An 18699-nucleotide genomic window follows, 5' to 3' on the forward strand; every position below is an offset into this window, starting at 1 on the left:
GCAGGGATAGCTTTAGAAATCTAAAGATACTAACAGTATACTTGCTACATATACAAGAAACAAGCCTATATGTAAAAAAAAAGTGTAACTGCACAGTGAATGAACAAATACATACATATAACACAAGAAATAATAAAGACTTATCCTATATATGGGCACAACTTAGAACTTTATAATCGTAATCCTTCAGTAGCTGGCTGTATCTTTTACAACAAATTGTCTAACAACATAAAAGAAATAGAAAACAAAAATCAGTTCACAAGGGAACTGAAGAAGTTACTTATTCAGAGGTGCTATTACTCAACAGAGGACTATTTGAACGATGAATTCTCGAATATTGGCTACTGATATAAGCAGAAGTATATAGTATATAATGTATAAAATGTTGTATATCTTATATAATTTATAGTTTGAAGATTGTTGTAATTTAATAATATAGATTAGCTGAAAGACTTGCCCTATATCATTGTATCATGATCTACGGGATTAATAAAAGAATGAATGAATGAATGAATGAATGAATGAATGTTCCTCCCTTAATGTCAAAAACCAAGTTTCATACCCATACAGAACCACAGGTAAAATTATAGTTTTGTATATTCTAATTTTTATGTTCTTGGATAGCAGACAAGAAGACAAAAGGTTCTGGACTGAATGGTAGCAAGCATTACCTGAGTTTGATCTCCTCTTAATTTCCTCCTGAATCAGGTTTTGATTTGTTATCGTCACTCCCAAATATCTGAACTGTGCCACATTTTCAGAACATCTGTTTCCCATCTTTATGTCATGATTTTGTCCTCCATTTTGGTGATGAGGCAGCAACATGTACTTAGTTTTCTCTGTATTTACTTCTAGATCAACCTCCTTACTAGCATCGATTAAAATTTGTGTGTTTTTCTTTGTGGTATCTGTATTATCACTCAGTAGCTTCACATCATCAGCACAGACTATCAGTTGATGTGTCCCATTTCATTTCAATCCCACCTGGTTTTCCTGGACCTTCCTAATGGCATATTTTAAGACAAAGTTGAAAAGGCATGGCGATAAAGCATCCCCTTGTTTTAGACCATTCTGGATAGGGAAAATATCAGACAAATATTTACCTATACGAAATTTACCACGTTTTGTTTAAACACATTTTAATCAACTTGACTAGTTTCATGGGTACCCCAAACTGTATCAGAATATTGTACAATACTTCTCTCCTAAATGAATCATATGCTTTCTTGAAGTCTATGAATAGCTGATATACTGTCTCACTCTACTCGCATTTTTTCTCCAGTATCTGACGAATACAAAAGATATGATCAGTACTTGATCTGTGATGTTGAAACCCACAGTGATGATCCCCAATAATTTCATCTATGTATGGACTTAACCCTGAGAGAAGAATATTGGATAAAATTTTGTATGAAATTAATAGAAATGATATCCCACGATAATTACTACAGTCAATTTTATAACCCTTCTTGTGAACTAGTACAATAATAGATTTGTTCCACTGATCACACAATTCTTCCTTATTCCAAATAGAATTAATTACCTTATGGATCTTAGAATGTAATATTTTGCTTCCTGCTTGAATAGGTTCTGCCAGAAATTGATTACTACCTGACGATTTATACCTTTTCAATTTTGAAATAGCGGTTTCAACCTCGGAAGGGCTAGGATCAAGTACTAACCGCCCAGCTGTATGTATTTCTATCTGCCTAACATCACTGACCCTGTGTACGTTCAATAACTGAGAGAAGTATTTCTTCCACCTACTCAAAATGATGTGGGAATCTGCAAGCAGATCACCATTCTCATCCTTAACTAAGTTACTTGTAGGTTGATAACCCCTCTTTAAAGTCATTTATTCCTCTATACAGATCTCTTATGTTCTTGTTCTTACTGTTCATTGCAAGTTCATCAATTTTGTCTTTCATTCCTTAAATGCCTGCTGGTTTCATGTCTTATATTGTTCAGATTACCCCCATTTATTTCACTTGGGTCCTGTACCCACTGTGGTTTGGCTTGTTTTCTTTGATCTAATAATTCTGAGCAACTTTCATCAAATCATGGCTCATGCTTCTTCAGTTCATAATAACCTAGAATCTCTTTGGTAGAAATTTTTATATTCTCTCTAATAGTTTGCCAAGCTTTATTAACATCCATCTCAGTGTCTTGCCAAGCTTTATTAACATCCATCTCAGTCTTAAGTTTTCCAAAGCCTTGAACATATTTGAGATTTCAGCACAATACTACTCTTTACCCCCTACCTCATTTAATTTCTGGATATTGAACCTCTCCATATGGACTGTGCATTGTTTGTTTACTCATTTCCGGACTGCCTAACCTTTGCCACCACCAGTTGGTGGTTAGTATCACAATCTGCTGCCTTGAATAATCAGGACATCAAATATACATGAATTCCGTCTGCTGTCTATCAAAATATGATCAATTTGATTGTTGTCTTCCCATCAGGAGACATCCACATAAATTTATGAATATTATGATGGGGAAACATTGTACTTTTGACAGTAAGATTTTTATGTGGCAAAGTTTACTACTCGCTGTTACTACAGCACACATAAATTCTCTGTCTTCACTAGCTGTTGCTTGGTAGCAACTTCGTTGTATGCTTTACCACTGCAAAGTGTGCCTTGCCCAATGTTGTGAGCATTTGCATTTTCATGATTTTGTACGACTTTCGATCTGCCACATACATATAGGTGTCATCGACAAAGAGGGCTGGGTAGACACCAGGTCTTTGGTGGGGCATCATTTATATACATGTACAAAATAAGGGACAGGACAGAACCTTGAAGCACCCCTGCTTGCATTTACCTTGTCATAAACATTTCACCTCCTACCAAAACACTGAATTTGCAATGTAAAAGAAAGGAACTAATGAGCTTGATCAAACTGGTTGAAAATTCCAATTTAGATAATTTATATAGCAAGCCAGAGTTCCATGTGGTATCAAAGGCTTTCTCGATGTGCAAGAACAGCGCAGCCATAGACATTTTATTGCTGAAATTAAGGGTCACAGAGGCCTGTTAGCCTCATGCATTGCAGTGTCATGCTATGATATGCACAGAAACCAAATTGGCCTGCGTTAAGCAGGCCCCTTTCTTCAATGTACTATTGGACTATTTTCAGAATAACTTTTTCAAATAGTTTGCCTGTTGTGGACAGGAGGCTAATCGGACATAAATTTTGAGGGAATTTTGGGTCCTTACTGGAATTCAGTAACGTGATTTTTGCTTCCTTCCAAGACTTTGGAAAATGGAACAGTCAAAGGCAGTGATTAAATAAATGTGTCAAATGTACCAGTGGCCTTCTGACTTAACCAAATCGTAGTCAAAGTCACATTGCGACTGGTGGTCTGTCAATCAGTAAGTCTTGGTGTTGAGCCCCATCTGGGGCTTATGACCAGATATTTATTACTTTTTGACAGTTATGGTCTTGTTTCTGTGGGGCACCCTCTCTAACAAGAGGACAGGTCTGTCTTTTGTATATGCTGCTGGCCTTTGCCAGCATAGTCTTTCTCGGGTCCAAGTCCATCGGGACTCACAACATTATTTTACTGTCTCAGATTTGAGACTTCCTTTTTCATCGTCTCCTATGACTTGCAGGGTCACGGTATGGGTATTCGACCCCGCCTCCACTTGTCCTTATATAGCCCCATCACGACCCACACTGAAAATGTCTCGTCCATTATTGCATCTTCGTTGTCAGGGAAACATGTCCAGAGGGCTGTACCCTAGCAACGAGTGTTTTACTGTCACCTGTTTACACAACTGTTACTTGGCAGTGGGTCTATGCGTCACAATATTGTAAGATTTTAGTTTCTCACAGCAGTGGTTATTAGAATGTTGTCTTCTGGGATAAAATGCCGTGTTGTCTGTTGAATGTCAGTTGATGTTTTTGAGGAACATATTGCTACCATCTTCAGGGTTGAAGGATAAGTGAAGCAAGAAACCAGTCTGCTTGTGACCTGTTTTCTCACTGGTTTCTTGCTTGGCTTATTTTTAGTACCCTCAGTAAAATGTTGATTGCATGCCTTTAATTTGTCCTTTGCATATAGGATTTGTATTCTACAAGGGAAACATTTTAAAAAGGATTTAAATCAATTATTCTTGGGACCCAGACATTTTAATTTCTTAGATGGGAAACCTTAAGCTCAACCACTGTGTGCATGTTTTTTTTTTTTGCACACTTATGTAGTTCTTTTTTTCATCCCTTTATGTTGAAGCAATTTTCTAATGTGTCTGCAAGGTTTAACTGACATCTGGAACAATGGATCTGCTGGATATTTTTGATATGTCCAAGACATTTGAAAGGGTGATGGTTCCAGGGAGTCAAACCCAAGGTCATGTTGTGACTTCTGATGAACTGTTTTCTAATCCTTCTGATATGAAGAAACCTTTTAAGGGTCGAGATTATGTAAGACAGTATCAAATACAAGAAGAGCAGGAGGTCCTTCAGGTAAGCATTATATGTACAGTGTTCTTATACAGTAAGCTGCCACCTTTTGCTTAGTTCAAAAGGTTTCTATGTAATTTGAAAACAGTTGAAGTCCAACAGTGCTCAGATATGATGAATTATTTGGCATATATGTTTGTTTTGGTGGGTAGTGAAAGCAAAAGCAGTATGTGCAATAAAAATGTATCAAAAGATACCATATTATAGTGTATAATAAAATATAAGCCCTGTATGTCCAGCATTAATGGCAATAGAAGTCGAAGTACCTAAACTGTTTAAATGAACATGATTGGGGAACCTAGGTTCACAGGATTAACATTGAAAACATTATTAAATTGGAATTTGTATTGGAATGAATATAATTTGTATGTTAAAATTTAAGTCTCATTGAAACATTACTATATGTACGAGTACAGTACCTTATTTATTGAAATTACCCAAAGCATTCAGTTTGTAGTTACATCAGTGAGTTTAGGAGCTTGGTGATTGGTTGTACTCAAGATATGTCTGTGATAGCGAAAGTACAAAACATAGTTCATGCAGGATAAATTGTTCACATTTCATTGATGCAAGAATTAGATCTAGTCGTTCCGTGAGAAAGATCGAAAAGAACGTTAAGTTCGTAGGTATCTTTCGTGAACTGTACAAGTTCGGCATTGTAATTATCTTTCATGTTGACATTAAGATCACCCATCAATATGATTGGCATACCCTCACAACCTCTCCTTGCCAAAAACTTAAACATTATGCGCATTTTGGAGAATACCCAGCCAAGTTGGAAAATATCAAGAGATTTCCAGTCATCACTGGGAGTATTTGGAGATACATACACAGTCCCCATCAGCACTTTTTGTCCATTTACAAGACACTGCTGCACGGACATCTCCACACAATTTTAAAGGGTTCTGCCTTACCCCAAGTGTATGACCAGAAAAGATAGCTCCTCGGCATGCTCACCGTATATGTGTTTGTTGTTTTACCTGGAGATATTTCCAAGTATTTGTCTTCATTCCATAAGAACATGTCTTGTTGGGCAAGTAAGCATTAAGTATCACTACAGTGTTTTTTTATTTAATGAGTATCTTTGGGCACATTATCCACATTTAAAAATGTTTGATCTATCTCAGTGTTGTACCGTTTTTACAGGGGGGTCTGTATCAAATGCTACAACCATTGTTTAACTGTTGCCTTTTTAATACATCCTTGCAAATATGTACTCTTGTGAATTAAATTTCTCTTTGAATGGACGTTAAAACTATAATCATCGTCCAATAAAAGGATTTGTGGTTCTCGTGGAGTTCACTGTGAAGAGTACAGTTTTCTAGGTTGCAATGCCATGCAGTTTAGAGGGATCCTGATGTTTTCGAGGGAGGAACATGTCACTTCCATCTTCAGGGTCAACACACAAATGAAGGAAGAAACTAGCAGAAGCAGGCAGCAAGTTGAGCTGAGCTTTCTGTCTGATTGTGCTGGTTTCTTTCTTGGCTTACACTTCTTCCATGAAGATAGAGGCAGTGTGTTCCTCTGAATTATTGTTGGCTTTCAGTGGACAACAAGGCATTGTATCCCAGAAGATGGAACTCTTCAGGTCCAAATAATTCCATAACAGCAATAACAAAACAAGAATTCATCATTAAAAGATTTTACAACAGTGTCAGAATAGCAGCATCAAGATGTCACAGTTGATGTGATAACTATAGGGTGCCTTTCTGCAGCTTGTGAGAAGATTGGAATATGTTGGCAAGATATTGTGGGTAGAGAATTGTCAACTAAATTTTACAGTTATTGACCATTTTATTTAAAAACAATGATTCAGAAACTGGACTCTGCTTCCATCCTCATGTAAAAAGCCTAATTCTTTGGTTTCCATTGTTAGAGCTAGTTCTTTTCTCCAGACACCAGAACCAGTGCAAGGCAGGACATATAAACCAAACACAACATGAACCTTCTACAGGAGTTAAGGCAAAAATTCAAATCAGCACATACACGAGGCCTTTCACCCATGACCATGCATAATGTAATGGCCAAAGTTAATAAAATCATAGTCACGAAAGAAAGAAGAGTCAGTTTCTAAAAAGGACAGTTATAGATACTATGAAGTCAGTGGTAGGGCATGTTTTTTATTGCTAGTGGGGTGGGACTAAGTCCCTTGTACTGTGGCCACATCTGGCCTATTGTACCAGTCCCAGATGACAGGTGAGGGTGATTGTGGAGCAATTGGTGGAATGAAGATTGGCAGGGGAAACCGAAGTACTCGCAGGAAACCTGCCCCAGTGTGACTTTGTCCACCACAAATCTTGTGGTAGGGCATAGTCCCTCTACTTTCAAAATCACAGATAAGACAAAAATTAAAAGTTCAAACAGATACAATTTCCAAAATACCAAAGAGGAGCAAACAGCAGATGAACCAGTACTATTAGGTATTACATAAATTAAGGAGACACAGATATAGTACAGACATAAAAATGGAACATTCCCATACAATCCCCAAAGACCTCAAAATGAAGAAAGGTGACAGAATAGAGTTCATGGCAGTCTTACAACTGTGTACTGGAAAAGCACTAGGCAGGCAGATATATTAGCTTATATGAACATGCAGCTGAGGAGCACTCAGACTGTGATTGCCTTGAATTCCCAGGTAGGCTGTTATCGTAACGTGCACATGGGTTACATAAATAAATATTGCACAATGATGATTAATTACAGCAAATTTGCAGAACTTAGAAATGGATAAAAGAGGTGTTTCTTCATTTAGCAAACAGTCATATCCTTTCCTAATCCAGAGGCATACTTGGGGTAAATGGTCCACTAGCAGCTCAAGGAAGAACTTATTTTTTGACCTCGTTCTGCATGCACAGGGAAGGGCACAATAACAAACTCCCAAGTCCTGTCTGGAGACAAATCACATGAAATAGTGTGCTAAGCAGTGAGGCCTGTGTTAGTGGACTGTACATTCCTAAACTTAAACTCAAGTACAGAGGCATGGGGGAGGAAGGTTAACAGCACATGTGTTTATGAGTAGTTACATAACAGAAAGAAGGAAACTAGTGTTGTGTGCCCAAAGGGGAAAACAAGTTTACACAATGTGTAAGTAAGTAGGTTAAAAATATAAAGAATTCCAGTTGTAGATACATAAACAAGTGTAATATTACCCTCCATTAGGATAACCTTATGGAACTATTACCTAATGTGCAGTTTCTAGTGGTAAAACAGACCTTTCTGGAGAGTGTGTTTTTTACTTCATGGTTCTGTGTTTATTAGAAAAGCTACATTGGTTTATCCAAATGTGATCACAGCATAGCATAAAAGTGGATCTGAAATCAGACAAAGAGGGAATGTAGGTGTTTAAATACCTAGTACTTTAGAGCAGATTGTTTGCTGGCTGATCAAGAGTGGCAGGAAGAAAGGTGGCTAGAGTATTGTGTGGGAGGTAATGCAGGAGTTTAAGGAATGAAAAGGAATTTGGTTTGTTCATGTAACCTCCTCTGCCCATCTACTGTTGTGTGTGCAGTCAGAGATTGGAACACAGTTATCTTTAAATGTCTCGACTAGAAGATCCACCAGATATTTCTACTGAGATTTTACGTACTGTCAATGTCAATGACCATAAATGCAGAACTCAACATTGCTGATTTTCACAACCAGTTTGCCTATTCACTACCATCAGTCATGTGAGGAATACCTGTATGTTGAGATTGGAGGCAGAGAATTTTTGTGAATAAACAGGGAACTGCAGGAATAACTTGAATTCATAATTGACTTATATAATTAACTCCATGGAACAGAGTCATTGAAGTTTTAATTTGTCTGATGAAACATTTTCCTACTATTTATGGAACCTGAAAGTTTGTTGCCATGTTCGCGTTAGCATGCCGATGGACATGTCTTAAACAGATGAATGTAATTCACACCCATACACCCTGTTTCTTCAAGGTCCATATTCACCCGTCTCGATCTCCCAAGTGATCTCTTTCCTTAAGTTAATGTAAATTCTTCATTATCTCAAAGAGAGCTAAAATACCATACACCATCCATGTCTTACATGCATGTTGCAGTCTCTGCAAAGTGAGCAGAATATACAGGAGGCAGCAGAAGGCCCTGATTCAAGCAGCATGTATGATGTGGAAGAACTCACCTCAGTGGGTGCTGGACCAAATGTTAATGACCTGTTGCATGAAGAACTGACACAAGTCTATAACAACTATAGCTTTGTCCACAGTGCACAGAATTCACTGCCTATAATGGATTACAAGGATAAGGTTAGTAAAATGTAGTTAATTATGCAGCACTTTTGACTTTTTTTTTCTGGAAATTTGTGCAGTTGGTAGGCATCATGTCTGTCCATCTAGCCGCATTTTATCTCGTGAGGCACTTCATCTCCTCAGGGATACATTTTTTTTTTAATTTCAAAATACTTTTCATAATTTATTCTGTTTATTTATAACCACTGTAGCAAGGCTTGTGAAATTTGGGATGGTACTACTGGAAACATGGATACAGATTTTAAATGAATATTTGAACACTGTGAAACATTTTTATTAGGTTTCTTTAAGCTTGAAGCAACTCCAGAACTTTATAGTTATTTCCTTAAACTTTCTTGTTACTTATATCCATCATTTTCAGATTGTGTCCATGGTAGAAACAAACCAAGTAACTGTAATCCAGGGTGCCACTGGTTGTGGAAAAAGCACTCAAGTGCCACAGTTTATCTTGGACTCTTGTGTTGGGAATGGTGTTCACTGTAATATCGTCATAACTCAACCACGACGAATTGCAGCCATTACTGTTGCTAAACGAGTAAGTGAAGAGCGCAATTGGCCGCTGGGAACATTGGTAGGTTATCAGGTCGGATTAAACAATAAAACATCAGGTGATACACGCCTTACATTCTGCACAACAGGGGTGCTGCTTCAGAAATTCATCAATAAAAGGAACATGAATGATTATACACATGTTATAGTGGATGAAGTTCATGAAAGGGATGAAGACATGGACTTCACTCTTCTCATAGTCCGGAAGCTGTTGCGAACAAATTCGCGTGGTGTCAAGGTAAGTTTTGTGTGTTGTACTGTTGTGGCAATATTTAATTTAACTCCTCCAATGTCATCAAGTACATACATCATTTAAAGCATTTATTATATTGCTTTTTATAAGGACAGCATTTTGTAGATATGTTAAGAAGTATCCACAGAGTGTTAATTTCTTTTGTGATTGATCTCATGTCCGATCATTCGGGCCAGCAGATGGTGATACTGACCACCACCTGGTGGTGGCAAAGGTTAGGGAAAGGCTGACAGTGAGTAAACAAACAACACAAACAGTTCATATAGAGAGGTTCAGTTTCTAGAAATTAAATGATGTAGAGAGTAAAGAGTAGCATCATATTGAAATCTTAAATAGGTTCGTAGCTTTGGAAAAATTAGACACTGATATGGATGTTAATAAAGCTTGGGAAACTATTAGAGAGAATATCAAAATTTCTGCCAAAGAGAGTATAGGTTATTACAAACCAAAGCAGCATAAGCCATGGTTCAATGAAGGATGCTCAAAATTATTAGACCAAAGAAAACAAGTCAAATTGCAATGGTTACAGGGACCAAGTGAAATAAATGGGGATAATTTGAACAATAAAGTAAGTAAAAAGTAAAGCTATACCTGTAACAGGCCATGAAGGCCCATAGGGTTGTGAGATGTTGAGGGTCCCACATTATCTAGACCAGCCCTGTCCAACACGGCGCCCATGGTATATTTTTCTGGTGCCCTCCGTAACCACATATAATTGAGCCGATTTTAATATTAATTCAAATTGTAAGACAAGACATTTTTGAACGTCTGAGTACTGTTAAATATTTTCGAAAAATATGATTATTATTAGTAGTAGTAGTAGTAGTAGTAGTAGTGTGGTGGCACCCGCACCTCCATAGGCATCAGTGAATTGTGCCCAAGTACATAAGAACATTGGACAGCACTGATCTAGACAATCGGCTCAAAGATGGCGGTAAGGTTGTCAGCCTTACGTGCCTGCCGTTAATACCTGATCCTAGCCCTTCTGATGTTGATGCAATAGGCTTTCCTAAGTGTGGCCTTGGCCTCCCCTCTCATCTTCTTTCACCAAGCAGGTACAACAGATTTCGAACTTTCTGGTACCACCTCTTATGGGCAAGAGGAAGAATAGCACCGTCATTCTTGACCTTGTCAGTAGATGGATGTGAGTGATCAGCATCCTGCTATTTTACCCTCAGGAGAAATAGCCTGCAATACCCATAAAATAGGAGGCTGGGTGGGCCCCAGAGCCAGTCTGGAGGCTGAGGAGAAGAGAAAAATCTCTTGCCCCTACCATGAATCAGATCCCGACTATCCATTCTTTAGCCCATCATTATACTGACTGAGCTACCATGGCTGAAGATAGACTTATAGAAACATATAGTGAGAAAAGTGAGGGGGGAACAGGAAATTTTATGTCACAAGAAGACAGAAGTGTTAAAAACCTTCTTCAGTTATTTCCTCATATAAATATTTTATGGTATTTTCCTATGCAATTTACACAGTAGTACACATGTTAACTGCAGTGTATGAAAATTAATGTATTCATTTCATAAAGTTCTTAAAAAGTAAATATATTTTAACTGGAAATTAATTTTTTATTTCACAGGTGATTCTCATGTCAGCAACATTTAATGTGCAGAGATTTTCAGAATATTTTTCATTCCCTGTCCTTGGGAAGTTGGAACCAGCTCCAATCATAGATCTTGATAAATCTCACGCTCTGAAAACTTCTTTCATGATCAACATATACTACTTATGTCAGATGGGTGTGCTAGGACCGGTAAGTTCACGTTATATCTGTAAACTCCATCACTAACATATGACATAAAATCTGTCAGAGGTACAAAAGGATTTTCATGTGACCCAAGAATCATTGATGCCATCTGATGCACTACTCATTCAATATCCACATGTGGTGATTGTAAGCTGTGATAGTTACCACATTCTGCTCTTGAGAAGTTCCTGCTCTACATGTATCTACATCATATATCATCGTCAAATGCACCAAGTTCATTCCAGTTTTGTGACCAGTATAGATTAGCTGCATTATAAACTGTTGTTACTTAAAATCAAAGAATTTCAGGTTTAATTTCTGATGGGGATAATTTAATTTATGCTCGGTGTAGAAAGTATGATACCAGATTACACAGCATCATATTTTGAAAGACATTGGTCATGAGAACATCAGATCTCACATTATCATCCTTCTTTTCCTTCCAAGCTATCAGGCATAAAAAACAAACAAACTCCATGGTTTCAGTCCACAAGCAAACTATACTGACCAAGCGACCACCGCTTGTCAGCGAAGTTAGTGCCAACTTTAGCAGATAGAGGGTGTCACGTGGTCAGAACAATGAATCCCTCTTGCCTTTAATTTCGGTTTTATAGGCAGGAGCTGCTATTTCCTTGAAATAGCTCCTCAATTATCCTCACAAGGCTGAGTGGACCCTGTTCCAGACCCACTACTTTTCAGAAAATCTGGTAGCGCCAGGAATCAAACCAGGACCTCTGGATCTGTAGCCAGGAACTCTGATCACTCGACCACAGAGGCAGTAGCGATTTGGCATAGTTGACTTGTTACAGGTATTATGAAATAAATCAGAATGTCTGAGATAGGACTCCAGAGATTAGTTTTAAATTTTTATGCATTGCTTTGATATAAAAATGTATTAACAAAAACTAATAGACAATTTCACCTAGCTTTACTGTCATTTAGTGGAATTCAGTGAACACCACTGACAGCCCTACAGATGTCAAAACAAAATTCTGTTTTACCCCACACCCAATGTAGCACATTCACAGGCACCACAGTGATAGCCAGTGTAAACCTTCAGTGCAAATCTGGAAGAGACTCTACCCTTTCACAGTACACATTCTTTGATGTACTCCCAGAAGAAGAAGTCCTTAGGTGTCAAGTCAGGACTCCACTGGGGCCAATCGTTGAGCCCTCGCATTCTGATCCATGGACCGGGAAATTGTCTGTCCACAGCAGTGCATAAAATGTCGCCAAAATTGTGTGGTTCACCATCTTGTTGGTAAATGAGGCCATCAGCTTCAGCTCGCCATGGGAACATGAAGTTCTGCAGCATATCTTGGTAACTTGCAAGGAATCGGAAGGAGAACAGTCCAACGTGATGTTCCACCACACACTAACCTTGGAGTTGTCACGAACATGTCTAACCGCTCACTTCATTGGGCCCTTACATTGGTTACCACTTTGTAACCGTCCTCCTTGCTCCTACGTTGTGCTCCAATTATCACCGTCCTCCCTCTTCTCATGGATGTCGAGAAGTTAGGTGGGATAGGAGGAGAATTGTGGTTGTTGGTGCTGGTAGGCAAGATTTCGCTTCCTGTACACCCTTAGGTGTCTCGCAAGTAGGGAAAGACGGGAGTATCTGGGTTCTGCTCTGTAACTGATAGAGGTGAGTTCTTATCCCATGGTCTTATACGGGCCTGGCTGTGAGTTATCAGCTTCATGTCCCTGGTATTTTACCCCCAGGGGAAATAGCCTGCAATACCCATAAAATAGGAGGCTGGGTGATCCCCAGAGCTGGTCTGGATGCTGTGGAGAAGAGAAAAGTCTCTTGCCTGTGTCAGACAACACATTCTCTGAATTTTTTTCCAGAAGGGTGTGTGTCAGTGTAATAATAATGGTGGATAAAGTATTCTGAATTTGAATTTTGACATGGCTTGAAATTTCTAATGGTTTCAGTACTCCAGATTTTGATGGAACTTTCTGCTTTTGTAATTTTCTGTAATTCAAAATATACATCTGTTAATGTGAGTGAGTCAGGAAGTGTACAGTAGTTTGTTATATGTTTAAATTTGTTTTTAAAATAGCTTCCTGAAATTCGAGAAGAAGAACCAGGCATTACAGGACATGGCTATGAATTGGCAGTTAAATTAATCAAAGAATTTGATGGACTTGAGCAACGAAGTGAGAAGACTGAGAAGGGTGCTGTGCTTGTGTTCTTGCCTGGGCTATATGAAATAGAAGAGTTATACAGTCTGTTGCACAGAACTGCTTTGGCAAAGTGAGTACTAAGGTAGTCACAGACTCTTTGTATATTAATCTTCCCTCCCTCTCTCATATCTCACTCACAGTGGTGAAAAAATAAAGTTTTCCCTGTGTTTAACTAATTAAGCACTACACCATGAAGACGTATGGGGGAGTGAATGTATAGAACCACATTTTATTGACCTCACCAATAGTTGGAGGCGAATGGTCAGCTTCACGGCTCAGCTGCTTTACCCCTGGGGAAGAAGCCCCCCAGTACCATTGGATGGGAGGCTGGGAGGGCCCCAGAACCAGTCTGGATGACATGGATAAATAAAAATTCTTGCCCCCACTGGGACTTTAACTCCAACCCCTGTGTCATCCAGCCCATAGCCAGTCACTATACAGACTGCACTATCCCAGCTTTTCTACAAACGTTGATAAAGTTTATAATTGTTTTTGTATTCTATACATTTGTGACCAGGCCGACTGAATATCATCGTTGAGTGGTCAATACCTCCTTTGGATTCAAGACCCTTTTGTGAGATTCGCATTTAACATGAAGCCCACACTAAAGTAAGTCTGACCCATGGGAGGCCGCGCCATAGCTCAAGCGGTTAGTCGCTGGCTTTGCACTGCGGTGGCCCAGGTTCAATCCCTGGTCTGGTCAAGTGAGATTTGTGGTGGACAAAGTGGCGCTGGGGCGGGTTTTCTCCGAGTACTTCGGTTTCCCCTGCCAATCTTCATTCCACCAAATTCTCCATCATCATAATCACCCAGGGCAGGCTACAATAAGCCAATCAGTGGCCGCCATGCCGAGTGGACCCAGTTGGACTCCACCCCCCACTAAGCGAATTAAAAAAAAAAAAGGCTGACCTAGAATCTTAAAATTTCTCTTTCTAATGTGTAAGGCACATAGTAGCATAGTTGGTTGAGATATTATGCTACAACCCAGAAGGTCATAGGTTCAAGTCCCAATGAGGTGGATTTTGGATTTTTTCAGTTGACCTGATCCTTCCAGCCACACTATGGCCCTGGGGTCAACTCAGCCTCCAACAGAAATAAGTACCAGGAATCTTCCTGGGGGGTAAAGGGTGGCCAGTGCGTAAGCCTGACAACCTTACTGCCATCTGTGAGCTAATTGCGTAGAGAGAATATGGGAGCCTCGACATTTCACAACCCCATGGGCTTTCATGGCCTGTTACAGGGATGGCTTTACCTTTTTTATGTGTAATTTTATTTTGCCGAATATATGTTCATCTTCTATTACAAATGTGCCACTGTCATGAAGTAATATATCCTAAACCACAGATACTACAGATTTTCATTATTCACACCTGTGCAAGTGACCAGTTACAGTACAGTATATCTGTAAAGTAATGGCAGGTGATCTGAAGACATGTTTTGTTAGCTTGAGAGAAGCTTCTAGTGTCTCCTACCTGTCATAAATATTTCTCTGGTTATGAACTTTCTTCCTGTTGCTCTCTTTGATTTTATTCTGCACATTCAACAGATTTGAACTTCAGTACATCGTCAAAACAGATTCCACATAGATCACACACACACTTCACTGACATTACTGAATATTATAACACATGATTGCACATTGGGCTAGCACAAAAAGCAAAAAGGATTTTATCAAAAATAAATGGTGCTGCTAGTCTGTGAATCTCAAAAGTACACTACACAATTTGAAGTAAAGTGGGATGACAAAAATTTAATGGTAATTTATTCAGAGAGTTTTAACTACCAGATTTTATTCTATTAAGCATGGGTAAATGATGGTTACATGTATTTTGATAAATGACAAAATTTTGTTTTAGCTAGGGCTTCACAGTTGCAATACATGCAAGGCTGTTTCCTCCTCGTAATATTGACAGTATCTTGTTAGCAATTCTGTCAGTAGTCTCAGCTGATTCTGTTCTATTCTAATACAAGGTGGTTCAAATATGACTGGGACTGATTTGTGTGTAAACAAGCTGCACTGCGCAGCAGCTGTGCGACCTTGAGAGAGTGAAGCCACACCTCCACCCTCCCTCCTGTTCGGGGTAGAACCTGTTCAGTCCTGTCTGTCAGTTGCTAGAGTGATGAGCGAACAGAAGGTACCACGGAGCATGGAACAATGCATTGTAATCAAATTCCTCGGAGAAAACGTCCCATCCGCTGAAATTCACCACAGAATGACTCTCACGGACCCGTATGTTGTGAGTGGTATAAGTGCTTCAGAGAGGGCAGAGAGCACATGGAGAATGAACCACATGATGGTCAGCCACGAACATCCGTCACCGAGCCCAACATTGATCATGCAGACACGCTTGTTCATGAGAATAGGCGCATCACTATCAAGGAACTTGGAGCAATGCTGTCCATCAGTGTTGGTAGTGTAGAAGACATCATGAAATACCACCTGCACTATCGCAAGGTGAATGCAGGGTGGGTACCACGCACTTTGATGGATGTGAACAAAATGGTGCACATGAAAGCTGCCAGTCGTCTCCTACAGCAGTTTGAAGATGAAGGTAATGCATTTTTGAAGTCTATAGTGACCACCGATGAAACATGATGAAACGTGGGTGCAATACTTCATTTCTGAGTCCCAGCAGTCATCATGAGAGTGGCGGCATACCAGTTCTCCCAAACCAAAGAGAGCGCGGAGGAGCCGTTCGGCAGGAAAAGTGATGGCAATATTCTTCTGGGACTGGCAGGGGGTTATCCATGTAGACTTTCTGACAGATGCCAGAACAGTCATGCAGCTTATTACTTAGACCTCCTGGCAACAGACATGAAGGAAAAGATCCAATCCAAGCGGAAGACAGGTGGAAAGCGGGTAGCCTTCTTTCAAGACAATGCACGCCCCCATATGGCCAAAACAACAATGGAAACCCTCTGGAAATTGAAATGGAACCTTCTGACACATCTGCCATACAGTCCCAGTCATATTTGAACCACCTTGTAGTTTGTAATTCTTTCAGTGGAGGGTGCTTGAAGGAAATCCTTCACATCTTTTTGTTCAAATGCAAACTGCCATTATTCCTAGTAGGGTTTGTTTTTTCATTCAGTCATCCATAATAGCTGTCTTGGCAACTCTTTTCAAGATACAAACGGTCCTGTGAATAGATGTTAGGCCCTATCTTAGATAATTGGTCAGTAATTTGATTCCCTTCATTTCCCCTATGTCTTGGTACTCTTATCCTCTGTACCCTGCTGTGATCAGCCAGTTTTCATTAGAGCTTGATGTCAGTCCCAGACTAACTTGATCTGGTGATTGTCAAGTGCTTTAAAAATAATTTGACTACTTGATCTGATATAGTGTTCCTATTTTCAAGGCCCCTATCTGCGTTCTCGCTTGCACATGCCTTAATACCCTGATGTATTGGCAAGGCTAAAGCTAAGCCTCTTCCTTATACCATATCCATACACCCTTGCAGTAGTGTCTTCATTCATCCTGGGCAAAATCTGCTTTTCCACTAACTTATGTCTGGAAATCTTACTGTGAATGGGTTATTAAGTACGTGTCTTGGCATCATTTTATAATCTCCCATCAGTAAGATGAGTTCCTTCTTTACATCCCAAGCCTTGTCAGTATACCCCTACCATATAGATCTGGGCTTCCAATGTTCATTGCAGTTGAGTCTGTAAAGTCCTACTTGAATCTCAGCCTCCATCTTCAAATGACTGGGAAGAAGCCCCAGAGGACCTCAATTGCAGGTATAGATGCTGTCTTCATAGTTCCAGTTACACCTGAATAGGTTAACCTCTGCAGTTTACTGATTTCAGCCTACTAGTTTCATAGTCAAACCTACACTAACAACATTAGGGCTGGATACAAGATTATAGTTGTAACCACCATGATGTATATTCAGTATAACACCTTCAGTTTTATTCCCCATGTTTTCCCAAAATGTCTGTAGAGACCCTACTTTGCAGACTCTGCTTTTTACTTTGTCCAGCTCTGCCTTCCCTGTCAGTCTGTTGTCCAAGCTTAGCTTACACCTGGACAGGTGTATTTTCTCACCAAAGAGAACATCTCTGATACCTTATGAAGAAATTTTCCATTTATTAGGAGTGCAATATCATCTGCATAACCCACACCATTAAAATTATCTTTGAGTAGTCCCCAGAGAAGTTGTTCACTACCAGGCCCCACAGCAGAGGCAACAGAACACTTCCCAGTGGACAGCTTGTAGTTGTGGATCCCTTCAAGGGTTTTCCTGATAATGAGGTTAGTATGTTCCTGCTTTCCAGAATGAGGGTTGCATTTGGAAGGGGTAAATACTGTATGATTAGAGAGTAATTTCAATAATATGCAAGAACGCTTGTTATTTTTATAGTCACCTTAAATGGTGGGTGAGACCTCTCCACTCAACCATCACCACTGATGAGCAGGAGTCAGTCTTCAAGCTACCACCAGCAGGCTCCAGGAAGATCATTTTGTCAACAAATATTGCAGAGAGTTCTATAACACTGCCTGATATAGTATATGGTAATAGTAATGTTAAAACTATTGATATTTTTGAAGTTGGTTATAATGTGCTACAGACTAAGATTTGAGTTATTTGTGAAATGGTTTTAGAAAAATAAGCTAGTAGTTATACCCAAAATTTACATCCCTGAGAGTATAGAATTAGGAAATCACTCGCTCTTGTTTAGTTATTGAAATGGCGGCTATGGACTGGATGATGATTTAATTCTATAATGGTCAAGAGTATATGGATTCCTACCCACCACTGTTTCTCCATGTAGTATGATGCTTAAAATTTCTTCATCTGTTTCTATCAGTGGAAGGAAATGATCATGAATAATCATTTTGATTTGTAAGTCATATGGTAGTAGGGTTACCATATTTTGAAACATAAAAATGAGGACACCGTATGAGGGTTACCATATTTTGAAACTTAAAAATGATGACCCCATACATACAAATTGAGCCGTACCAGCCCCTTTGTAACTTCTAACACATACAGTACACACAATGGTCAATGATACAAAGTCATTTACTTTCAAACAATTAATGTCAAGTCACTTACTTCATTATTTCATATAATAAACTTGGAATGCATAAAAACTTTAACAATACACTTAATTTTGCAGTCAAATTTCAGTCACTACAATACATTTAGGCCTATATTTGTTCAATTGTAATCCAGTCACTATGTTCCAATCTTAACAGACCATGAATATTTTTC

General features: G+C 39.1%; 1 protein-coding gene across 1 annotated transcript in view; it reads left to right on the forward strand.

The window, feature by feature from the left end:
- The window catches only part of LOC111874813 (probable ATP-dependent RNA helicase spindle-E), a 60327-nt gene that overhangs the window by 1977 nt on the left and 39651 nt on the right, over positions 1-18699 (forward strand). The window contains exons 2-7 of the mRNA XM_023870619.2: positions 4264-4473; positions 8526-8729; positions 9094-9519; positions 11123-11296; positions 13357-13550; positions 17845-17996. Of these exons, the coding sequence (XP_023726387.1) occupies positions 4285-4473; positions 8526-8729; positions 9094-9519; positions 11123-11296; positions 13357-13550; positions 17845-17996 (1339 nt within the window). The 5' untranslated portion in view covers positions 4264-4284. The remainder of the gene's footprint in view (positions 1-4263; positions 4474-8525; positions 8730-9093; positions 9520-11122; positions 11297-13356; positions 13551-17844; positions 17997-18699) is intronic.

The sequence above is a fragment of the Cryptotermes secundus genome, unplaced genomic scaffold (genome assembly GCF_002891405.2).
Source record: "Cryptotermes secundus unplaced genomic scaffold, Csec_1.0 scaffold27, whole genome shotgun sequence".
Lineage (NCBI taxonomy): Eukaryota > Metazoa > Arthropoda > Insecta > Blattodea > Kalotermitidae > Cryptotermes > Cryptotermes secundus.